General features: G+C 44.1%; 2 protein-coding genes across 2 annotated transcripts; both read left to right on the top strand.

The window, feature by feature from the left end:
* The first annotated feature begins 4,233 nt into the window (after positions 1 to 4,233).
* On the top strand, positions 4,234 to 8,409 carry LOC123120373 (vacuolar-sorting receptor 1). Its single transcript, XM_044540345.1, has 12 exons — positions 4,234 to 4,791; positions 5,263 to 5,952; positions 6,035 to 6,123; positions 6,210 to 6,279; positions 6,373 to 6,456; positions 6,572 to 6,648; positions 6,754 to 6,835; positions 7,062 to 7,144; positions 7,239 to 7,296; positions 7,552 to 7,680; positions 7,896 to 8,002; positions 8,097 to 8,409. Exons 1-12 carry the CDS (start codon positions 4,470 to 4,472, stop codon positions 8,193 to 8,195), a joined length of 1,890 nt encoding a protein of 629 aa, XP_044396280.1. The 5' UTR covers positions 4,234 to 4,469; the 3' UTR covers positions 8,196 to 8,409.
* Positions 8,410 to 9,252: 843 nt separating this feature from the next.
* On the top strand, positions 9,253 to 10,664 carry LOC123120374 (chalcone isomerase-like protein 2). Its single transcript, XM_044540346.1, has 4 exons — positions 9,253 to 9,520; positions 9,665 to 9,769; positions 9,852 to 10,004; positions 10,091 to 10,664. Coding segments are annotated over exons 1-4 (654 nt in total). The 5' UTR covers positions 9,253 to 9,519; the 3' UTR covers positions 10,486 to 10,664.
* Positions 10,665 to 19,550: the final 8,886 nt, after the last annotated feature.

Here is a 19,550-nt window from a genome sequence, read left to right as displayed (position 1 = left end):
GCCAGACGTTCGCAACATCCACAGACGACGCTGGAGAGGGTGGCGCACCAAGTGGTGCATCAAGGACATAAGCCTTTTGTGCAGCAGTGAGGATAATCCTCAAATTACGGACCCAGTCCGCATAGTTGCTTCCATCATCTTTCAACTTAGCTTTCTCTAGGAATGCATTAAAATTCAGGGGAGCTACAATGCGAGCCATTGATCTACAACATAAAATTTGCAAAGACTTTAGATTATGTTAAAGATCATAGGTTCAGTTAATCAAATGACTAATGAACTCCCACTTAAAACAACATCCCTCAAGTTGTCTAAGTGATTACATGATCCATATCAACCAACCCATGTCCGATCATCACATGAGATGGGGTGGTCATCAACGGTTAACATCTACATGTTGATCATATCTACTATATGACCCATGTTCGACCTTTCGGTCCTCCGTGTCCCGAGGCCATGTCTGTACACGCTAGGCTCGTCAAGTTTAACCCAAGTATTCTGTATGTGTAAAACTGGCTTACACCCGTTCTATGTGAACGTAGAGTCTATCACACCCGATCATCACGAGGTGCTTCGAAATGACGACTTTCGCAACGGTGCATACTTTAGGGAGAACACTGTTATCTTAAAATTTAGTGAAGGGATCACTTATAATGCTACCGTCGTCCTAAGCAAAATAAGAGGCATAAAAGATAAACATCACATGCAATCAAAATATGTGACATGATATGGCCATAATCATGTTGTGCTTTTGATCTCCATCTCCAAAGCACCGACATGATCTCCATCGTCACCGGCATGACACCATGATCTCCATCATCGTGCCGTCACGTGGTTGTCTCGCCAACTATTGCTCCTACAACTATTGCTAGCGCATAGCGATAAAGTAAAGCAATTACATGGCGTTATTTGTTGACACGCAGGTCATACAATAAATTAAAGACAACCCTATGGCTCCTGTCGGTTGTTGTACTCATCGACATGCAAGTCGTGAACCTATTACAAAACATGATCATCTCATACATCAACATATATCACATCATGTTTTGGCCATACCACATCACAACATGCCCTGCAAAAACAAGTTAGACGTCATCTACTTTGTTGTTGAAATTTTTACATGGCTGCTAGGGAAACTATAAAAACTGTTCTTATCAACGCAAAACCACAATGGTGATATACAAGTTGCCTTTTAACCTTCTACATGGGCCGCCCTCGTCAAATCAGATTCAACTAAAGTGGGAGAGACAGACACCCGCAAAGCCACTTTTATGCAATACAAGTTGCATGTCAAACCGTGGAACCGGTCTCATGTGCGTGGACATGTAAGGTTGGTCCGAGCCGCTTCATCCCACAATACCACCGAATCCAAATAAGTCAAGGGGAGTAAGCAATCTGAACATCAATGCCCACAACAACTTCGTGTTCTACTCGTGTTATACATCTACGCATCGACCTAGCTCTGATACCACTGATGGGGAACGTTGCATGAAAATCAATTTTTTCCTATGAAACGTCCAAGATCTAATCTAGGAGATGCAAAGCAACAAGAGGTGAGTGTGTCTACATACCCTTGTAGACCGAAAGCGGAAGCGTATATAACGCGGTTGATGTAGTCGTACTCTTCACGATCCAATCATGATCCAATCCGATCTAGCGCTGAACGGACGACACCTCCGCATTCAGCAGACATGCGGCTCGATGATGTCCCCTCCTTCTTGATCCATCAAGAAAGAGAGGAGAAGTAGATGGGATCTCAACCAGCACGACGGCGTGGTGGAGATGGTTGTGGTGCAATCCCGGCAGGGCTTCGCCTAACGCTGTCGGAACCAATCTAAAGAGAAAACCGAGTAGCGAGAGAGGTAGGGCTGCAGCCGGGGCATGCGAATTTGTGTGTTCAACCCCTCCCTCTCCCCCACTATATTTAGGAGGCAAGGGGGAGGGCTGGGTCGCAGCCCTAGCCCCTCCTCCAAGGAGGGGCGTGGGCCTAGGGAGGTCTCCTCCCTCCCCAAGGAACCTAGGGGGGTGCCTTCCCCCCTTAGGCCCCTCCCAATGCTCCACCTTGTACAGGTGCTAAAGTTGCCAACTAAGCAAAAAATCTGATGTGCATACTAGTTAAGAAGAGAGAGTAGTATGGTGACCCCAGGAAGAAACGGTGCTAGGCACGTGTACCTAGGTGAAAGCACAGTTCTGAGTCTACAACTAATTAAGTGCATGAAGCTTAGCACCCAAAAGCTTAGCACCTTTGCGTTGAGGACTTGTGTTGCTAAGGTATTAATATCTTAGCACATCATCTAAGCACCTTTGCATTGGAGGAGGTCTTAGGACTCTTCCCTCTCTCCTCCTCCTTGGCGCATGGGCCTCTTGGGGCTAGTGCCCTTGGCCCATGTAGGCTAGGACGCCCTCCCTACAGCCCATGTGGCCCCCGGGGGCAGGTGGACTCCCATACCCCTTTCGGCACTCCCGCTACAATACCGATAATGCCCGAAACTTTTCCAGCGACCAAAACATGACTTCCTATATATAAATCTTTACCTTCGGACCATTCCGGAGATCGTAGTAACGTCCGAGATCTCATACGGGACTCCGAATAACATTCGGTCACCAACATACGTATCCCAATACTACTCTAGCGTCACCGAACGTTAAGCGTGCGGACCCTACGGGTTCGAGAATCATGTAGACATGACCGAGACACCTCTCCTGTCAATAACCAATAGCGGGACCTGGATGCCCATATTGGTTCCCACATATTGCACGAAGATCTTTTATCGGTTGAACCACGATGTCGAGGATTCGTGTAATCCCGTATGCAATTCCCTTTGTCCAGCGATATGTTACTTGCCTGAGATTCAATCGTCGGTATCTCCATACCTAGTTCAATCTCGATGTTGGCAATTCTCTTTACTCGTTCTGTAGTACCAGATCCTGTGACTAACTCATTAGCCACATTGCTTGCAAGCTCTTTACGATGTTGTATTACCGAGAGGGCCCAGAGATATCTCTCCGTTACACGGAGCTACAAATCCCAGTCTCGATCCATGCAACCCAACAAACACCTTCAAAGATACCTGTAGAGCACCTTTATGATGACCCAATTACGAAGAGATGTTTGATAGCACACAAGGCATTCCTCCGGTATCCGGAGTAGCATGATCTCATGGTCGAAGGAACATATACTTGACATGAAGAAAGCTATAGCAAATAACTAAACGATCTGATGCTAAGCTTACGGTTGGGTCTATCCATCACATCATTCTCCTAATGATGTGATCCCGTTATCAAATGACACTTCATGTCCATGGTTAGGAAACCATAACCATCTTTGATCAACGAGCTAGTCTGGTAGAGGCTTACTAGGGACTCTGGGTAGTTTATGTATTCACACATGTATTTAAGTTTCCGGTCAATACAATTCTAGCATGAATAATAGACATTTATCATGAACGGGAAATATGATAATAACCATTTTATTATTGCCTCTAGGGCATATTTCCAGCAGCCAACTCAAGCACAAGATCTTCTTTTGGCTTCTGCTTATGAACATGCTAAACACTAGAGCGATGCTCCTCAGAAAATCTTTCTTCATTGATGATTACGCTTGGCCAATGTGTAATGACTTCACCTTGGAAACAAGGATCATATTTTTTTCCATTGCATGCTTGCACAACTTTGCTGGCAATACATTTGTCCATAATGGAGCCCAATTCATTCGAATGTGCAAGCACATGTGGCTAGATTACGCTACATGTTGAAGGTGCCTTTTTCGATGGACATCATCATCCATTTGACTTGGGCCATATGGAACACACAAAATGACTTCATCTTCAACGATGTTTGTCCAAGTCTTTATGCATGCAGGCGCAGACTCAAAGAAAAACTAAAGCTGCTCACTCGTAGAGCCAAGAGGAGGTCGTTTGCTTCCCTGCCTCAGTGGGTGGACACTTTCAGACAACAAGTTTGCTTGTTATCCTTCTTTTGTATAGTGGACCTCAATACTGGCTACGGCCAGTATTCATGTTGTTGTTGTAAAAAAATTTTGTTGCTCCTGTTTTTTTTTTTCTGTTTTGCTTTTTATTGGACATCTGGACCTTGTATTAGTTTTTAAAAAATCAATAAAAATACGCAGAAGAGTCCTGCTATTTCTAAAAAACAAAAAACAAAGAAGAAGTGTTCAACTCTACGACGCTTTGAGTAAAGAAAACAAACAAAGTAAAAGAGGTTTCACCAGCATGGCCTCTCCGTAGTCCGTATCCTTCTCCCTTCCCGCAACCATCTTCTCCCTCAAAATCTCCCCAACTCCCAACTCCTCCGCCCATCCAAATACCATAAACACACTCCAACTCCTTCCTCCGCGGCCTAAAGTCCCAGTCTTTCTGCTAAATCCCGCTTATCCCCCCGTCTTTCCTCGCCCGTACAGCCCCCGGAACCAAGCTCGATCCTTCCTCGAGGTTCAGTCGCCGGATTGGAGCATGAGGCTCCGATCCGCGCCGCCGGCGATGCCGCGGCTGCTGCTGGTCCTGGCCGTGCTCCTGTGCGGCTTCTGCTGCTGCTGCGAGGGGAGATTCGTCGTGGAGAAGAACAGCCTCAAGGTCACGGCGCCGGATTCTCTTAAGGGCAGCTACGAGTGCGCCATTGGCAACTTCGGCGTGCCGCAGTACGGGGGCACCATGGTCGGCGTCGTCGCCTACCCTAAGTCCAACCGGAAGGCCTGCAAGAGCTTTGACGACTTCGACATCTCCTACAAGGCCAAGCCCGGGTCCTTGCCCACCTTCTTGCTAGTCGACCGAGGAGGTGAGCAAATTACTGTAGATAATTGTTTTCTTTCCCTTTGCCTGCACGGATATAATTGGCCCTAGAAGTGAGATAAGAATCTTTTGTTAATTCGTCGAGTCTTTTCTGTGCGTTGAAAGTTAGATCTTGGCATGTGATGATAGTGATTGAGCTGAATGTTAGTTGACCGGATTTCCTGGCGAAATCCGTGTCTCACAGTCTGGGTCATTCTTATAATCCGAAAAGCCTTTACCGTGAAGGCCTCCTGGGATTTCTTTAGTACCCGTGTCACTGTCTTGGTGTTTGACCTCTCGATGATGTTCCGCTGATTTTGTTTCGGCTGATTCTTGTTTAATATTCTTATTTGTCTGCTTGGTCATGTTGCATTCTACTCAGTCAATTATAATATGCTCAATCGTGTTGGGTTCTACTCGGTTAATTAAAATACTTATGCCGTGAATTACATTACATGGTTTTTCCTGTTCTATATAGATTGCTTCTTCACAAAGAAGGCATGGAATGCTCAGAACGCAGGAGTGGCGGCTATTCTTGTTGCCGATGACAAGGATGAGCCTCTAATTACAATGGATACGCCTGAAGAGAGCGGAAGGGCTGATTATTTAGAGAACATCACCATACCATCAGCGCTGATAACAAAAAGCTTCGGGGACAGACTCAGGAAAGCAGTCGATGGCGGTCACATGGTTAATGTGAATTTAGATTGGAGGGAGTCCCTGCCTCACCCTGATGAGCGTGTTGAATACGAGTTCTGGACCAACAGTAACGATGAATGTGGTCCCAAATGCGACAGCCAGATTGATTTCATTAAGAGCTTTAAAGGGCCAGCACAGATACTTGAGAAAAAGGGGTACACACAGTTCACTCCTCATTACATTACCTGGTATTGCCCGGAGGCCTTCACACTAAGCAAGCAGTGCAAGTCCCAGTGTATCAACCATGGGAGGTACTGCGCACCTGACCCAGAACAGGATTTCAGCAAAGGATATGATGGGAAAGATGTGGTGGTTCAAAATTTGCGACAAGTCTGTGTTTATAAAGTTGCGAAGGAGAATAAGAAGCCTTGGTTATGGTGGGACTACGTGACCGATTTTGCAATCCGCTGCCCAATGAAGGAGAAGAAGTATACCAAGGAATGTGCTGATGGAGTTATCAAGTCACTTGGTATGTTGGTCTTTGCATCGCCTCTTTATATCTTTTAAAGTGTGGTGTGGATAATTGTATTGAACGTGTTTATGATTTTCAGGACTTGATCACAAAGCAATAGATAAGTGTATTGGTGATCCAAATGCTGATGAAGAAAATCATGTGCTGAAAGCTGAACAGGATGCTCAGGTTAGTACTTGGTACTTTTGTGTGATTTATCTCTTCTGTTAATCCCACTTGTGATCATGTTGTATCATTTTGGGCGTCTTACATAGATTGGCAAAGGCGCTCGTGGCGATGTCACTATATTACCAACATTGGTCATCAATAATAGACAATACAGAGGTGTGTGCTCTGTCAAACCACCAAAGCAATTCTCTATAGCTACCAGCAAGTTACGTGGTTCCGGTTGTGCTTATCCTAACATTTGTTTTGCAGGGAAACTTGACAAAGGGGCAGTTCTTAAAGCACTTTGTGCAGGTTTCCAAGAAACTACTGAGCCTGCCGTTTGCTTGAGTGAAGGTTAGTGCATTGATTTCCATGCCCTTTTCCTCGGTGCTGCTTTGTGAGTATGGCAAGCATAACCTGTCTCGTATCCTTCTCTCAAGCATCGTCAATTCTTGTTATCAAATTGTAGATATACAAACAAACGAGTGCTTGGAGAACAATGGTGGCTGTTGGCATGATAAGGCTGCTAACATATCTGCATGCAAGGTACTTCTGGTGGTCTTATCTTCTGTGCTAAATTCTAGTTAATGGGATAACACTTTTCTCTTTTTAGCATATGCATATGATGTTACTTGTGTGTTGTATATGTAGGATACTTTCCGTGGTAGAGTTTGCGAATGCCCGGTTGTGAAAGGGGTAAAATTTGTTGGTGATGGCTACACTCACTGTGAAGGTACCTATACCAGGAAATTGGGATAATATTTTCTTTGTTTTTTTTTCAGTATTGAAATGTTGTCATGGACCGTACCCTGCCTCAGATAGCTGATTAGTTTTTACCACTCTAACCCTTATTACTGAAGATAGTAAGTAGCGACTGGGCTGTGCACAACACATTTCTTTTCCAGGACATGCAAGTTTAGTCTCATTGAATATTCTTATACCTGCCCTTGTTATTTTAGCTTCAGGATCTGGTCGCTGTGAGATTAACAATGGTGGATGTTGGAAAGAGACCAGGAATGGCCGGACACACTCTGCCTGCACTGTAAGTAATCAGTTTGGATTTTTTGCTAACCTTAGTGCTGCCACATGTGTTATCTGAAATCTAAAGGCGTATATCTGGTGTTCATAACCTGCAGGATGGTGGCTGTAAATGTCCAGATGGGTTCAAAGGTGATGGTGTTCACAAATGTGAAGGTGAGACTCAGTCCCTGAACTCCATTATGCTATCACAACTGCTTATTTGCCCTGCAGATTTGTACCTTCCCGTGCACAGATATGAATAGGAACCTACTCCGTAGTTTTAAAAAATAACAAAAATATTTTGTGTTTGAGTGAACAAATATGAATATCCACCTAGAATTCTGCGACAGTCAAAGCGTACTGAACGTTGTTGGTCATATTATTGGCAACTCCTTCGTAGCCGTGCTGATGTGAAATATTTTGTGCTAGATGTTGATGAGTGCAAGGAAAGGACTGCATGCCAGTGCAAGGAATGCAAATGCAATAACACGTGGGGAAGCTACGAGTGTGGGTGCGGTGGTGGCTTTCTGTACATGAAGGAGCATGATACGTGCATAAGTATGTGCATATCTACTATAACAATCTTACTATTGCCCCAGCAGTTGTGCCTATATACTTGAGCCAAGCTAACATGTGATATTTGGAGGCCATAAGATCCCCCAAATTGCAAGGCTAGCTATAATAATCTATATGATGCTCGCTCATTTTATTTGTGATTGTTTCTTCAATAGATTAGCTGTCAAAAGCTTACTAAGTCAACACATTTTATTCAGGCAAAGATGCAGGAGCACGGGTAGGCTGGAATTTCCTATGGTTTCTATTGTTTGGCCTGGCAGCAGTAGGAATCGCAGGATACGCAGTGTACAAGTACAGGATCCGGGTAAGATACCTGTACAGATTGACTGTTTAGACATGGATAACTCTAGGCTGTCGTCTAAACCGTTTCTGTGATGCTTTTTTTTTTCTACGCACAGAGCTACATGGATTCAGAGATCCGCGCTATCATGGCGCAGTACATGCCCCTGGACAACCAAGGAGAGATCCCCAACCATTCTCACCATATTGAGATGTGAAGAGCAGCAGCACAGTCGGTATGTTTTAGCTTATTGGAAGGATGATTAGAGGAAGAGAAGAACACTTGTCTTGCATATGTTGTGTGTATCGTACTCGGTCAGACCATCCTGTAAATTCGTTGGTAGATCAAACTGGAAGAGAAACACTTGCCTTGAATGGTGTGATCAGCTCTTTCTTTTCTGTTTTTTAATCGGAGGAGAGATGGCAAACTCATGTCATGTGTGCTTCTTTTTCCTAGGTTCTCCTTTTTAACCCATGATGATGATTATCCTAAGTTAGAGATTTGTTAAACTGGATGTAGATTAGTAGTACTTCCAGGTGTCTTGTGTTGGTAAAAGAGAACGAAGATAAGAGTACAGTGGTAGCTTAACATCCATTAGCTCTAAAAAGCAGCTATAATAATAATTGCAGACCAGTACTTGACATTAGAAAGGGTGTCTGGATCATGTTAGGTTGTTGTAGAGGCCACGTCCGACTTTGATTGCAGGGAGAGAGCGGACGTTCCAACAAATTTCGGAATGGAATGCGTCCCAGCGACCTGTCCCCGTGCTCGCTAACCCTCTAGACCTTACGCTGTGTCCGCTTTCTTGTACGGAAAAAAGAAAAAGGCAATTGTGGATGCAGAAAGATGCTAGCAAGTAGTAGTACGCAGTAAAAAGAGGAGCAAATAACAGCCCCCTCAAAGCTTATCTCAAAAGGAAGAGAGCGTGGCTACCAAGTCTTAGTCAAGCGACATAACATTTACTCCCTTATAGTGCTGAAAATGTTATTAGTACTTCCTCCGTCCCAAAATTTTTGTCTTAGACTTGATACATCCGTATCTAGACAAATTTAAGACGAGAATTTTAGGACAGAGGGAGTATTAGAGAAGGACAGAGGGAGTAAAAAAGAATAAAAAACAACATTTTTTTTGCACAAATCTCCGCCTAAGATCTTATGACTAAGTTGAATGAGATTTAGCAATCTCAAAAGAAAAAAAGCTCTCTTTCTGGGAGGTTAACATAACAGGAGCATTTACCCGAAAATAACAGGACCATTTGCGTGAACGATTGTTGACCACGAGATGCACCTACCTCCCCCTCCCTCCCTAAACCCTCCGCTGTTTGTTTGGACGCTTACTTCAGAGTGGTAGTTGTATCTCACAGTCTCAGTACAGCCACATGTCCACTCTTGCTATTCCCACCTAACCCTACTCCCACCCCCATAGCACGGAAGCACGACGATAAAACGCCCACGCTCTTCCATCTCTGCCATAACAAACGCAAAGCTGCTCCATCATCTTCCTCTATTTCTCTTTCATCTCTTGACCTCTGCAAGAAAACAAGTAAGCCTGTCCAGCTCTACTCTCATTTCTGCTCTTTTTGTTTCAAACAAATTTTAACACGCAAATGTCAGCTAGTTTCATGAGTCGCAAACGAGAAAAAGAAAACAGAGTCAGCTTTTGATCGAATTTTGCTTGAAACTGCAGTGGGATCGGAGCAGGAGAAGAAGGCCGCCGCCACGGTGGAAGTGGAAGGCATCCCGTTCCCGCGGGAAATCGCCGCCGCCAAGACGCTCTCGCTCGTCGGCCATGGCAAGTACCAGAATCCTTGACTGACGGAACGGATACGAATGCATCATTTTTTTTTTACGAAAGTCAGTTCTTCAACGTGCAGGCGTCACGGACATTGAGATCCACTTCCTTCAGATCAAGTTCAACGCCATCGGGGTCTACCTCGACGTCGACGGCGCCATGGAGCATCTGCAGGGCTGGAAGGGGAAGAGCCAGCTGATGGAGGACGAGGCTTTCTTCGACGCATTGGTCTCCGGTGAGACGATGGATGGGTGATAATCGGCCTCCGACAAGAGACGTTGGTCATATGTTTCTGACACGATGTTGCGCGTGCATTTGCAGCTCCGGTGGAGAAGGTGCTGAGGGTGGTGGTGATCAAGGAAATCAAGGGGTCGCAGTACGGCGTGCAGCTCGAGAGCTCCGTCAGGGACCGCCTCGTGGCGGCGGACAAATACGAGGACGAGGAGGAGGAGGCGCTCGAGAAGGTCTCGGACTTCTTCCAGTCCAAGTACTTCAGGCCCGGCTCCGTCGTCACCTTCCACTTCCCGGCCACGGCCACCGCCGCGCCAGAGATATCGTTCGTGACAGAAGGCAAGGAGGAGGCCAAGGTGGCGGTGGAGAACGCGGCCGTGGCGGAGATGATCCAAAGGTGGTACCTCGGCGGCGATTCGGCGGTGTCGCAGACCACCGTCAGGAGCATCGCTGATAGTTTCGCGGCAATGCTCTCCTCACCATGATTCTTTTTTTACAAGTGCTGCTTACTTGCTTTTGCAATAAATCGATAAGTCATGATAAAAAAACACTTGGTGGCGGAAGCCTTACCGGTCCTTTGGCAACTCGATCCAACGCTGTACATCAAATCATTTCCAAATTTTTGGATAAAGGGCACTTTATTATATAAAAGATTTAAGTATTACATTTGCTCTCTCATAACTAAGATGCACAGAACCAAACTAAATCCAATCTCAAAAAGAAAAAGAAGACGGAATACAAGTATTCATGAAAAGAGACTGTATGACACATAAACCATTGGAGGGCCAATCCTAAAATTACGCTGCCATCCATGTCGGGTAAAAGTATTCCTCGTCATGTTCTTCAAGTGTGTACAGACCTCCATAAACACCTCTCGATTCTCTACGTGTTGTAGACGACTATAAACGGAGCGTACCAGTACATCTGTAGATAACCTACAAAAGAGAAGTACTTTTGTCATTAAATACCTTATCATTTCTACATAGCCAGAGCGACCAAATAACGGCAAGCGCTCCCACCCCGAAAAGAATTCTAGACCTATACTCTATCCCATGTTACGAGTTGCCAAATATATTAGCAAAACTATGTGGAGGGTACAAGGAAAAACCTACTTGGATGACTGACCATATAGAATGAGCCAATTTGCATTGGAAAAACAAGTGTTTTATTGTTTCGCCATGATGATAAAAAACACATTGTGTAGTTTCATGTCAATTGCTCTTAATAAGGTTGTCCTTTATAAGAATGACTCCTCGACGAAGATACCACACAAAGATTTTATTCTTAAAGGGTATCTTCATCTTTCAAATCCTTTTATTGTTATCAACTTGCACCTGTGACTGGATCAGAGCACTATACATAGAATCCGCGACGAATTTACCATTCACGTGTAGGTTCCACCAAAATTCATCAGCTCCTGGTGACAGTTGTACCTTGGATAGTCTCAATTAGAAAGTGTTCCACGATTCAGGTCTGGGCCAATTAAATCTCTTTAGGACGTCACATTTGGCGGAAAGGATTCCAAAACCGTGGCGATAGTTCACCCTTGTGATACACAATATTGTATACAATCGGAAATTGTTCTCGAAGTGTAGCATTGCCTAGCCACTTATCCTCCCAGAATCTAATTTCTGATCCGTCTTTAATATATAGCGAATGATCCATAGCGGAAGAAGTATTTCTTCATATCTATTAGCCCAGCCCAAAAGTGTGAGTCCCTAGGCTTCCAATATACTTGGGATACTGCCTTTGAGTCCACATATTTTCTCCTTAGAAGGGTTTTCCATGCACCATTTTCTATTAGCGGTTTAAATAGCCATTTCCCCAGGAGGGCAACATTTTTAACCTCAAGGGCATGAATACCTAGCCCTCCTTGGTCTTTGGGACGGCAGACCACACTCCATTTAGCCAGTCGATTTTTCTCTCACTATCTCCTTGCCAAAAGAATCGAAGTCGAAAATAATCCAATCTATGTAATACTCCTTTAGGCAAAGGAAGAAAGAAATCATATATAGTACCATATTACTTAGCACTGAATTTAAGAGAACCAATCTTCTACCAGAGATATTAGTTTACCTTTCCAACTGCTTAGCTTTTTTTTGTAGTCTCTCCTCAATGTGTTTTCATTAGCATTTTTTAGTCTCCGATAATGTATCGGTATCCCCAAATAACTGATCGGAAACGGGCCTAACGCGCAGCCAAATAATTCAGCGTAAAGATGGGCCTCGCCAAAACAAAACAATTCACTTTTATGGAATTTTATCTTAAGACCTGAGAGGTGTTCGAATGCTGATAAATTAATTTCAGATTCCTCACTTTCTCTAGGTCATGATCCATAAATAGAATCGTATCATCAACATATTGAAGGATAGAAAGTCCACCATCGACAAGGTGATCAACTACCCCATCAATTTGACCATCAACCTTTGCACACTCAATCATGACAGCTAACATATCAACTATTATATTAAATAGCATGGGCGATAATGAGTCACCTTGTATCAATCCTTTCTTTGTTTCGAAGTAGCGGCCAACGTCATAATTGACTTTAGTGGCCACACTACCTCCGAAAACGAAGCTATGAATCAGAGTGCACCACTCTGCAGAGAAGCCTTTCATTCTGAGAGTCTGTTGAAGAAAAGACCACTTAATTTTATCATAAGCTTTCTCAAAGTCAATTTTCAGGACTACCCCATTCAACTTATTCCGATGTAGTTCACGAACCATTTCATGAAGGATTACCACCCCATCTAGGATGTTTCTACCTTGCATGAAAGCAGTATGGGAAGGGCGAACCACATGGTCAGCCATCGAGTTTATCCTAATCATCACAACTTTCGTGAAGATTTTAAAACTAACATTAAGGAGGCAAATAGGTCTATACTGTTGTATACTACCGCCTCATCAACCTTAGGTAATAAAATTATCTCACCAAAGTTTAGGCGAAACAACTCTAGTTGTCCAGCGTGGAGGTGGCCAAACAAATCTAGAAGGTTCGGTTTGATAACCTTTTCGAATTTCTGGTAGAACTCAGCTCAAAAACCATCTGGACCTGGGGCCTTGTTGTGCTCCATTAGGAAAACCGCCTTCTTTACCTCCTCCTCAGAGGAAGGAGCTACTAGAAGGTTATTTTCATCAATTAGAAACCTGGGGAATATCGTCTATTCGGAACTCATGCATCAAGAAGTTACACTCTTCTGGAACCCAAAACAGATTTTTTATAATAATTAGTAATATATGATTTAAGTTGCTCATGACCTTCAATCGTACTCTCCTCTTGTATAAGAGAATGAATAAGTTTCTTCGGGTGTCTGCCATTGACTACGCCATGGAAGTATCTAGTATTTGAATCCCCTTTGAGAATAAATTGAGAGTTTGAGTGCTGGTACCATTTCGGCTCCTCTTCTCTCAGAAGTCGAGCTATCTGTGCATTTGATTGACACTTGATTTCAATTTCATGTTCAGATAACGGTCGAACCTCTGCTAGAGCTTCTAAGTCGTCAATAATAGACGTGAGATGAACCTTCTCTTTTTTGAGGATACCCGCAGTATGCCTAGCCCAACCTCTAAGGAACTTACATATTGCATGTATTTTATTATTCCATTTGTGTATTGGAGTACACCCGGCAACAGGTTTCTCCCACACCTCCTTGACCATATCATGAAAGCATCACGGAGCAACCATCCAAGTTCGAACTTGAATTTGCGTCTACTCTGTGGTCGTGGCAAACCAGTGGTTAGAAGGATGGGGGCATGGTCTGATAGAGCCTCGACACGAGCTAATGCATGCACAAAAACCATAGGGAATTAAGATTCCCATTTTGTATCCATTAACACGCGATCCAATTTCTTGTATATCGGTTCGGTAAGACTGTTCGCCCAAGTGAGTGTTCTCCAATGATGGAAACCTCTCATAAATCAAGACTCTCAGTAACATCGTTGAACAGGAAAGACCAATGATGATAAAACCTACCACGACTTTTCTCGTTTGGAAATCTTAGCAGATTAAAATCACCACCTGCCAGAATAGGATAGGATAGGGATTATCTTTTGCCAGATTAACTAGCTCACGAAGAAAGTCGGCCTTGAATTCATCCTGGGCTGCACCATACACCGCAACGAGAGTCCCTGTGAAGTTGTTGGCTTTTTGATGGATATGGAGTTTAATATGATACTCACCATCCGAACTAGCCAACACATCCATAGTCCCAGTATTCACACCAAGTAATATGCCCTAGAACGACCCCTAGGCGGATGTGAAATACAAGTGAAGTCTATGCCGCTCGAAAGACGGTTAATAAGACTCACGTCTACCCGTTTCTGAAATAGCCAAAAAATCTAGATCATGTACTCCATTACAATATGTAATGGATAAATGTTTAGCCAGGTCACCAAGACCTCTGCTATTATAAAACATGTCATTCATTAGGAAACAATGGAAGATTTAGAGCTTTTGGCCCTCTTAGACGACTTTTGACCCTTTTTTGAATGGGAGGCTTTAGATTTACGTCCGGATGCTGTAAGTTCATGCAACAAACTAAGCCCAGGTTCATCCAAGCCCACGCCCAAATCCTCTCCCACTACATGAGCTAGGAGTTGACCATCTACTATGGCATGCAACTCCTCCTCGTCTAGATGAGAGGGAATGGGTTTGCTAGAAACTAGTGGAGTAACCTTTAATCGGCCATACTCCATATGTCTCAAAGCATTAGTCAAAACAGAAATTTCTTTCTGATTAGTACCTAGACTAAGACCAACATTATTTAGGTTTGAAGCAATTGTAGTAGTAGAGAAAGATAAAAAAGACTTGGATGACAAGATTATACCTGTGTTGTCGAGGTTATACACCGCTTTACGACGCATTGCCTTGCCCAAGGAATCCTCATTCGTATCGATCCACCCATCCTCAGCAACCGTATGTCGGCTACTACAACGAGACGGAGTCATCTCCACTGAAGCGTGCTGCATGTGCTTAGCTGTCGGCGGAGGGGATGAAGTTGGTGTAGAAAGCCCCTCCCCAGCAACATCGATCAAAGGCTCGAGTGAAGATGACACAATGGTCGGTGTAGATGGAGCAGGAGCACCGGTCGATGTAGTGAGAGCAAAAGTTGTGGTCGGTGAGGATGCAATCCCTGTCGAGAACACCAACTCCTTCACATCAGTGATCAGGGTAGGGCCCCCCTGTGAGGCCGGTGACCCAGTCCTGGCGTCTGGCCCAGCCACTGCACGTGTAGGCCGGCCTGCTACACTACAGCGCCCGCGGAGGCCTGCACAGCCGTGACCGTCGATGTCTTCACCATGATGAGGCCCGAGGCGGCTCGAGATGAGTCCCGCAGCCTTGCCAGCCCACCGGATGTAGCGAGCGCCACCTCCATCCCTGTTGTTGAAGACGGCCACGTCGTAGGCATGGTACCTGGAGAGCAAGCTGACAGAGTCTCCTGGTGTGGCATCTCTGGCGACCGCTCAAGGCATCCTCGCAACATGGAGTTGGTACGGAGATCCACAACTAACTCAATACCCCGTGGAGTCTCCGGGGTAGAGTTAAAAGGGGTCACCGCCAATACTATGGAACCAGCTCCCTGCACATATGAAGAAACAACACTCGGAAGCCCCTGTCGATGCACGTGTGTCATGTGTCCTATGAACGTCATTAGCACGTGCAGAACTGGATGATGGTTTGGTTGGAGGGGTCCCGGTCTGCTCCGAAGTATGCATCTCATCATCCTTATCCTTCCCACTGCTATCATCATCCGCATGGTCGCCCTTGCGTATTCATATGAACATCACAAAATCTGGATCTGGTACATAGCCTGCAGGCTCCCTCCTGAACGTGAGTGCATAGCCCTTGAGCTTAACTACCATGTATGGAGGAATATGTCTGCACCAGATGGTTTGGAATTTCTCCCATCCAACGTGGTACATCAAATGTCCGTAGATGCTACTTCTTGAGCTTGCGTTGGTTTTTCCGTTGAAGAGGAAAGGGTGATGCAGCATAGTAGACATAAGTATTTCCCTCAGTTAAGAACCAAGGTATCAATCCAGTAGGAGAAATGCGCAAGTCCCCAATAGATGTACCTGCACAAACAATCAAATACTTGCACCCAATGCGATAAAGGGGTTGCCAATCCCTTCACCGTCACTTGCAAAGGTGAGATCTGATAGAGATAGATAAAAATAAACAAAATATAAAATATTTTTGGGATTTTTGGTTTATACATCTGAAAATAAAAGATTGCAAAATAGTAGATCGGAAACTAATATGATGGAAAATAGACCCAGGGGCCATAGGTTTCACTAGAGGCTTCTCTCATGAAGGCAAATAATACAGTGGGTGAACAAATTACTGTCGAGCAATTGATAGAAAAGCGCAAAGTTATGACGGTATCCAAGGCAATGATTATGCAATATAAGCATCACGTCCGTGTCAAGTAGACCGACTCCTGCTTGCATCTACTACTATTACTCCACACATCGACCACTATCTAGCATGCATCTAGAGTATTAAGTTCTTAAAGAATGGAGTAACGCCTTACGTAAGATGACATGATGTATAGGAATAAACTCAAGAAGTATGATGAAAACCCTATCTTTTTATCCTCGATGGCAACAATTCAATACGTGTCTCGCTACCCCTACTTTGTCACTGGGTGAATCACGCAAGATTGAACCCAAAGCTAAGTGATATGTCTCCAACGTATCTATAATTTTTGATTGTTCCATGCTGTTATATTATCAATCTTGGATGTTTTATAATCATTTTATATCATTTTTTGGTACTAACCTATTGACATAGTGCCAAGTGCCAGTTGCTGTTTTTTGCATGTTTTTTACATTGCAGGAAATCAATATTAGACGGAGTCCAAATGCAACGAAACTTTACGAAGATTTTTTATGGACTAGAAGACACGTAATGGGCCCTGGCTGCGCCTGGGGGGGGTGCTCCGAGGAGAGCATAACCCACAAGGGCGTGCCAGGAGGCCTAGGCGCGCCCTGTTGGGTTGTGCCCACCTCGGGTTCCCCCGGACCGCCTCTTTGCTCTATGAATACCCCAATATTCCAGAAACCCTAGGGGAGTCGACAAAATATTGATCCAGCCGCCGCAGAGTCCAGAACCACCAGATACAATCTAGACACCATCTCGGATGGGGTTCACCACCTCCATTGGTGCCTCTCCGATGATGCTTGAGTAGTTCTTTATAGACCTTCAGGTCCGTAGTTAGTAGCTAGATGGCTTCCTCTCTCTCACTGAATTCTCAATACAATGGTCTCTTGGAGATCCATATGATGTAACTCTTTGATGACCCACAAGTATAGGGGATCAATTGTAGCTCTTTTTGATAAGTAAGAGTGTCAAACCCAACGAGGAGCAGAAGGAAATGACAAGTAGTTTTCAGTAAGGTAATGTCTGCAAGTGCTGAAATTGTAAGTTGCAGAGCAGTTTGATAGCAAGATAATTTGTAACGAGCAATTAACGATAATAATAACAAGTATGCAGCAAGGTAGCCCAATCCTTTTGAGGCAAAGGACAAGCCAAAACTGTCTCTTATGATAAGCAAAGCGTTCTTGAGGGTACACGGGAATTTCATCTAGTCACTTTCATCATGTTGGTTTGATTTGTGTTCGCTACTTTGATAATTTGGTATGTGGGTGGACCGGTGCTTAGGTGCTGTTCTTACTTGAACAAACCTCCTACTTGTGATTAACCCCCCCCCCCCCGCAAGCATCCGCAACTACGAGAAAAGTATTAAGAATAAATTCTAACCATAGCATTAAACTCTAGGATCCAATCGGTCCCTTATGGAATAGTGCATAAACTGGGGTTTAAGTTTCTGTCACTCTCGCAACCCACCATCTATTTACTACTCCACAATGCATTCCCTTAGGCCCAAATATTGTGAAGTGTCATGTAGTCGACGTTCACATGACACCACTAAGGGAATCAGAACATACATACCATCAAAATATCGAACACATATCAAATTCACATGATTACTTGCAACATGATTTATCCCGTGACCTCAACAACGAAAGTAATTACTCACAAACAATAAACATGCTCATGATCAGAGGGGTATTAATATGCATAATGGATCTGAACATATAATCTTCCACCAAATAAACCATATAGTAATCAACTACAAGATGTAATCAACACTACTAGTCACCACTAGCAACAATCTATAGTTCCGGTAACAAGATTGAATAGAAGAGATGAACTAGGGTTTGAGATGAGATGAGATGGTGCTGGTGAAGATGTTGATGGAGATTGCCCTCCCCAAGATGGGAGAGTTGTTGGTGATGATGATGACGATGATTTCCCCCTCCGGGAGGGAAGTCCCCCCTGCAGAATCACTCCGCCGGAGGGTAAAAGTGCTCCTGCCCAAGTTCCGCCTCGAGACGGCGGCGCTCCATCCCGAAAGTCTTCCCCTTATTTTTTCTAGGTCAAAATCACTTATATACCAGAAGATGGGCACCGGAGGTGGGCCGAGGAGGCCACAACCCACCAGGGCGCGCCAGGGGGGCCTGGCGCGCCCAGGTGGGTTGTGACCACCCGGTGGCCCCCTCTGGTGTTTATTGGCTCCAGTATTTCTTAAATATTCCATAAAAAATCCTCGTGGAGTTTCATCTCATTTGGAGTTGTGCAGAATAGGTGGCCTGACGTAGCTTTTTCAGGTCCAGATTTCCAGCTGCCGGAATTCTCCCTCTTGGTGTGTACCTTGCAAATTATGAGAGAAAAGGCATTATAATAACTCCAAAAAGCATTATTATGGATAAAAACATTATAAATAACAGTAAGAAAACATGATGCAAAATGGACATATCAACTCCCCCAAGCTTAGACCTCGCTTGTCCTCAAGCGAAAACCGAAATCGAAAAGCATGTCCACATGCTTTGAGAGAGGGGTGTCGATAAAAACAAAATACGGACATAGAAGCATCATGTTGATTATTATAACAACAACAAAATTGAACATAGGACTTTTATCATACACTTCTCATGAATAAGTAATAGTTCATCACACAATCGAAGTATAAAGCAAAAAATATATTAGAAACCAACAAACTATGTTCTCAGTCAACTTTGCAACTGCAATTCATCATCTTTTCAGGAAGGGTCACGTGTCGGAGCCTTTTAAGCAAGTCCACATACTCAACCATCATATAGTCTTCTATGATTGCTAACACTCACCTCATACCCATGAGCAAAACATTCAACCGGACACATAGAAAGATAGGGGCTTATAGTTTTGCCTCCCAACATACTCACCACAAGGGTGATGTCAACAATAATAACTCATGCTATCTATATTCAACTGGACATATGTGCCTAGATCTTTCCCCACCACATGATACATAAAAGTAAAAGATAGGCCCTTCACAGAGGGAAGCAGAGGTTGCCATGCGCTTATTTGTTTGCATGCTCAATCCCTTAGTGCAAGAGAACGTCATGTTGTATTGCCCCTTAAGATGACAACTTTTATTATGTAGTCTGCCGCTTTTATTCTCTGTCATCCAAGTTCGTACAACGCTCAATTTTCTCTTACACTAAA

Source organism: Triticum aestivum, chromosome 5D (genome assembly GCF_018294505.1).
Source record: "Triticum aestivum cultivar Chinese Spring chromosome 5D, IWGSC CS RefSeq v2.1, whole genome shotgun sequence".
In the NCBI taxonomy this organism is placed as follows: domain Eukaryota; kingdom Viridiplantae; phylum Streptophyta; class Magnoliopsida; order Poales; family Poaceae; genus Triticum; species Triticum aestivum.
Note: the sequence above shows the minus strand (reverse complement) of the source record. Positions and strands in the feature narration are given on the sequence as shown.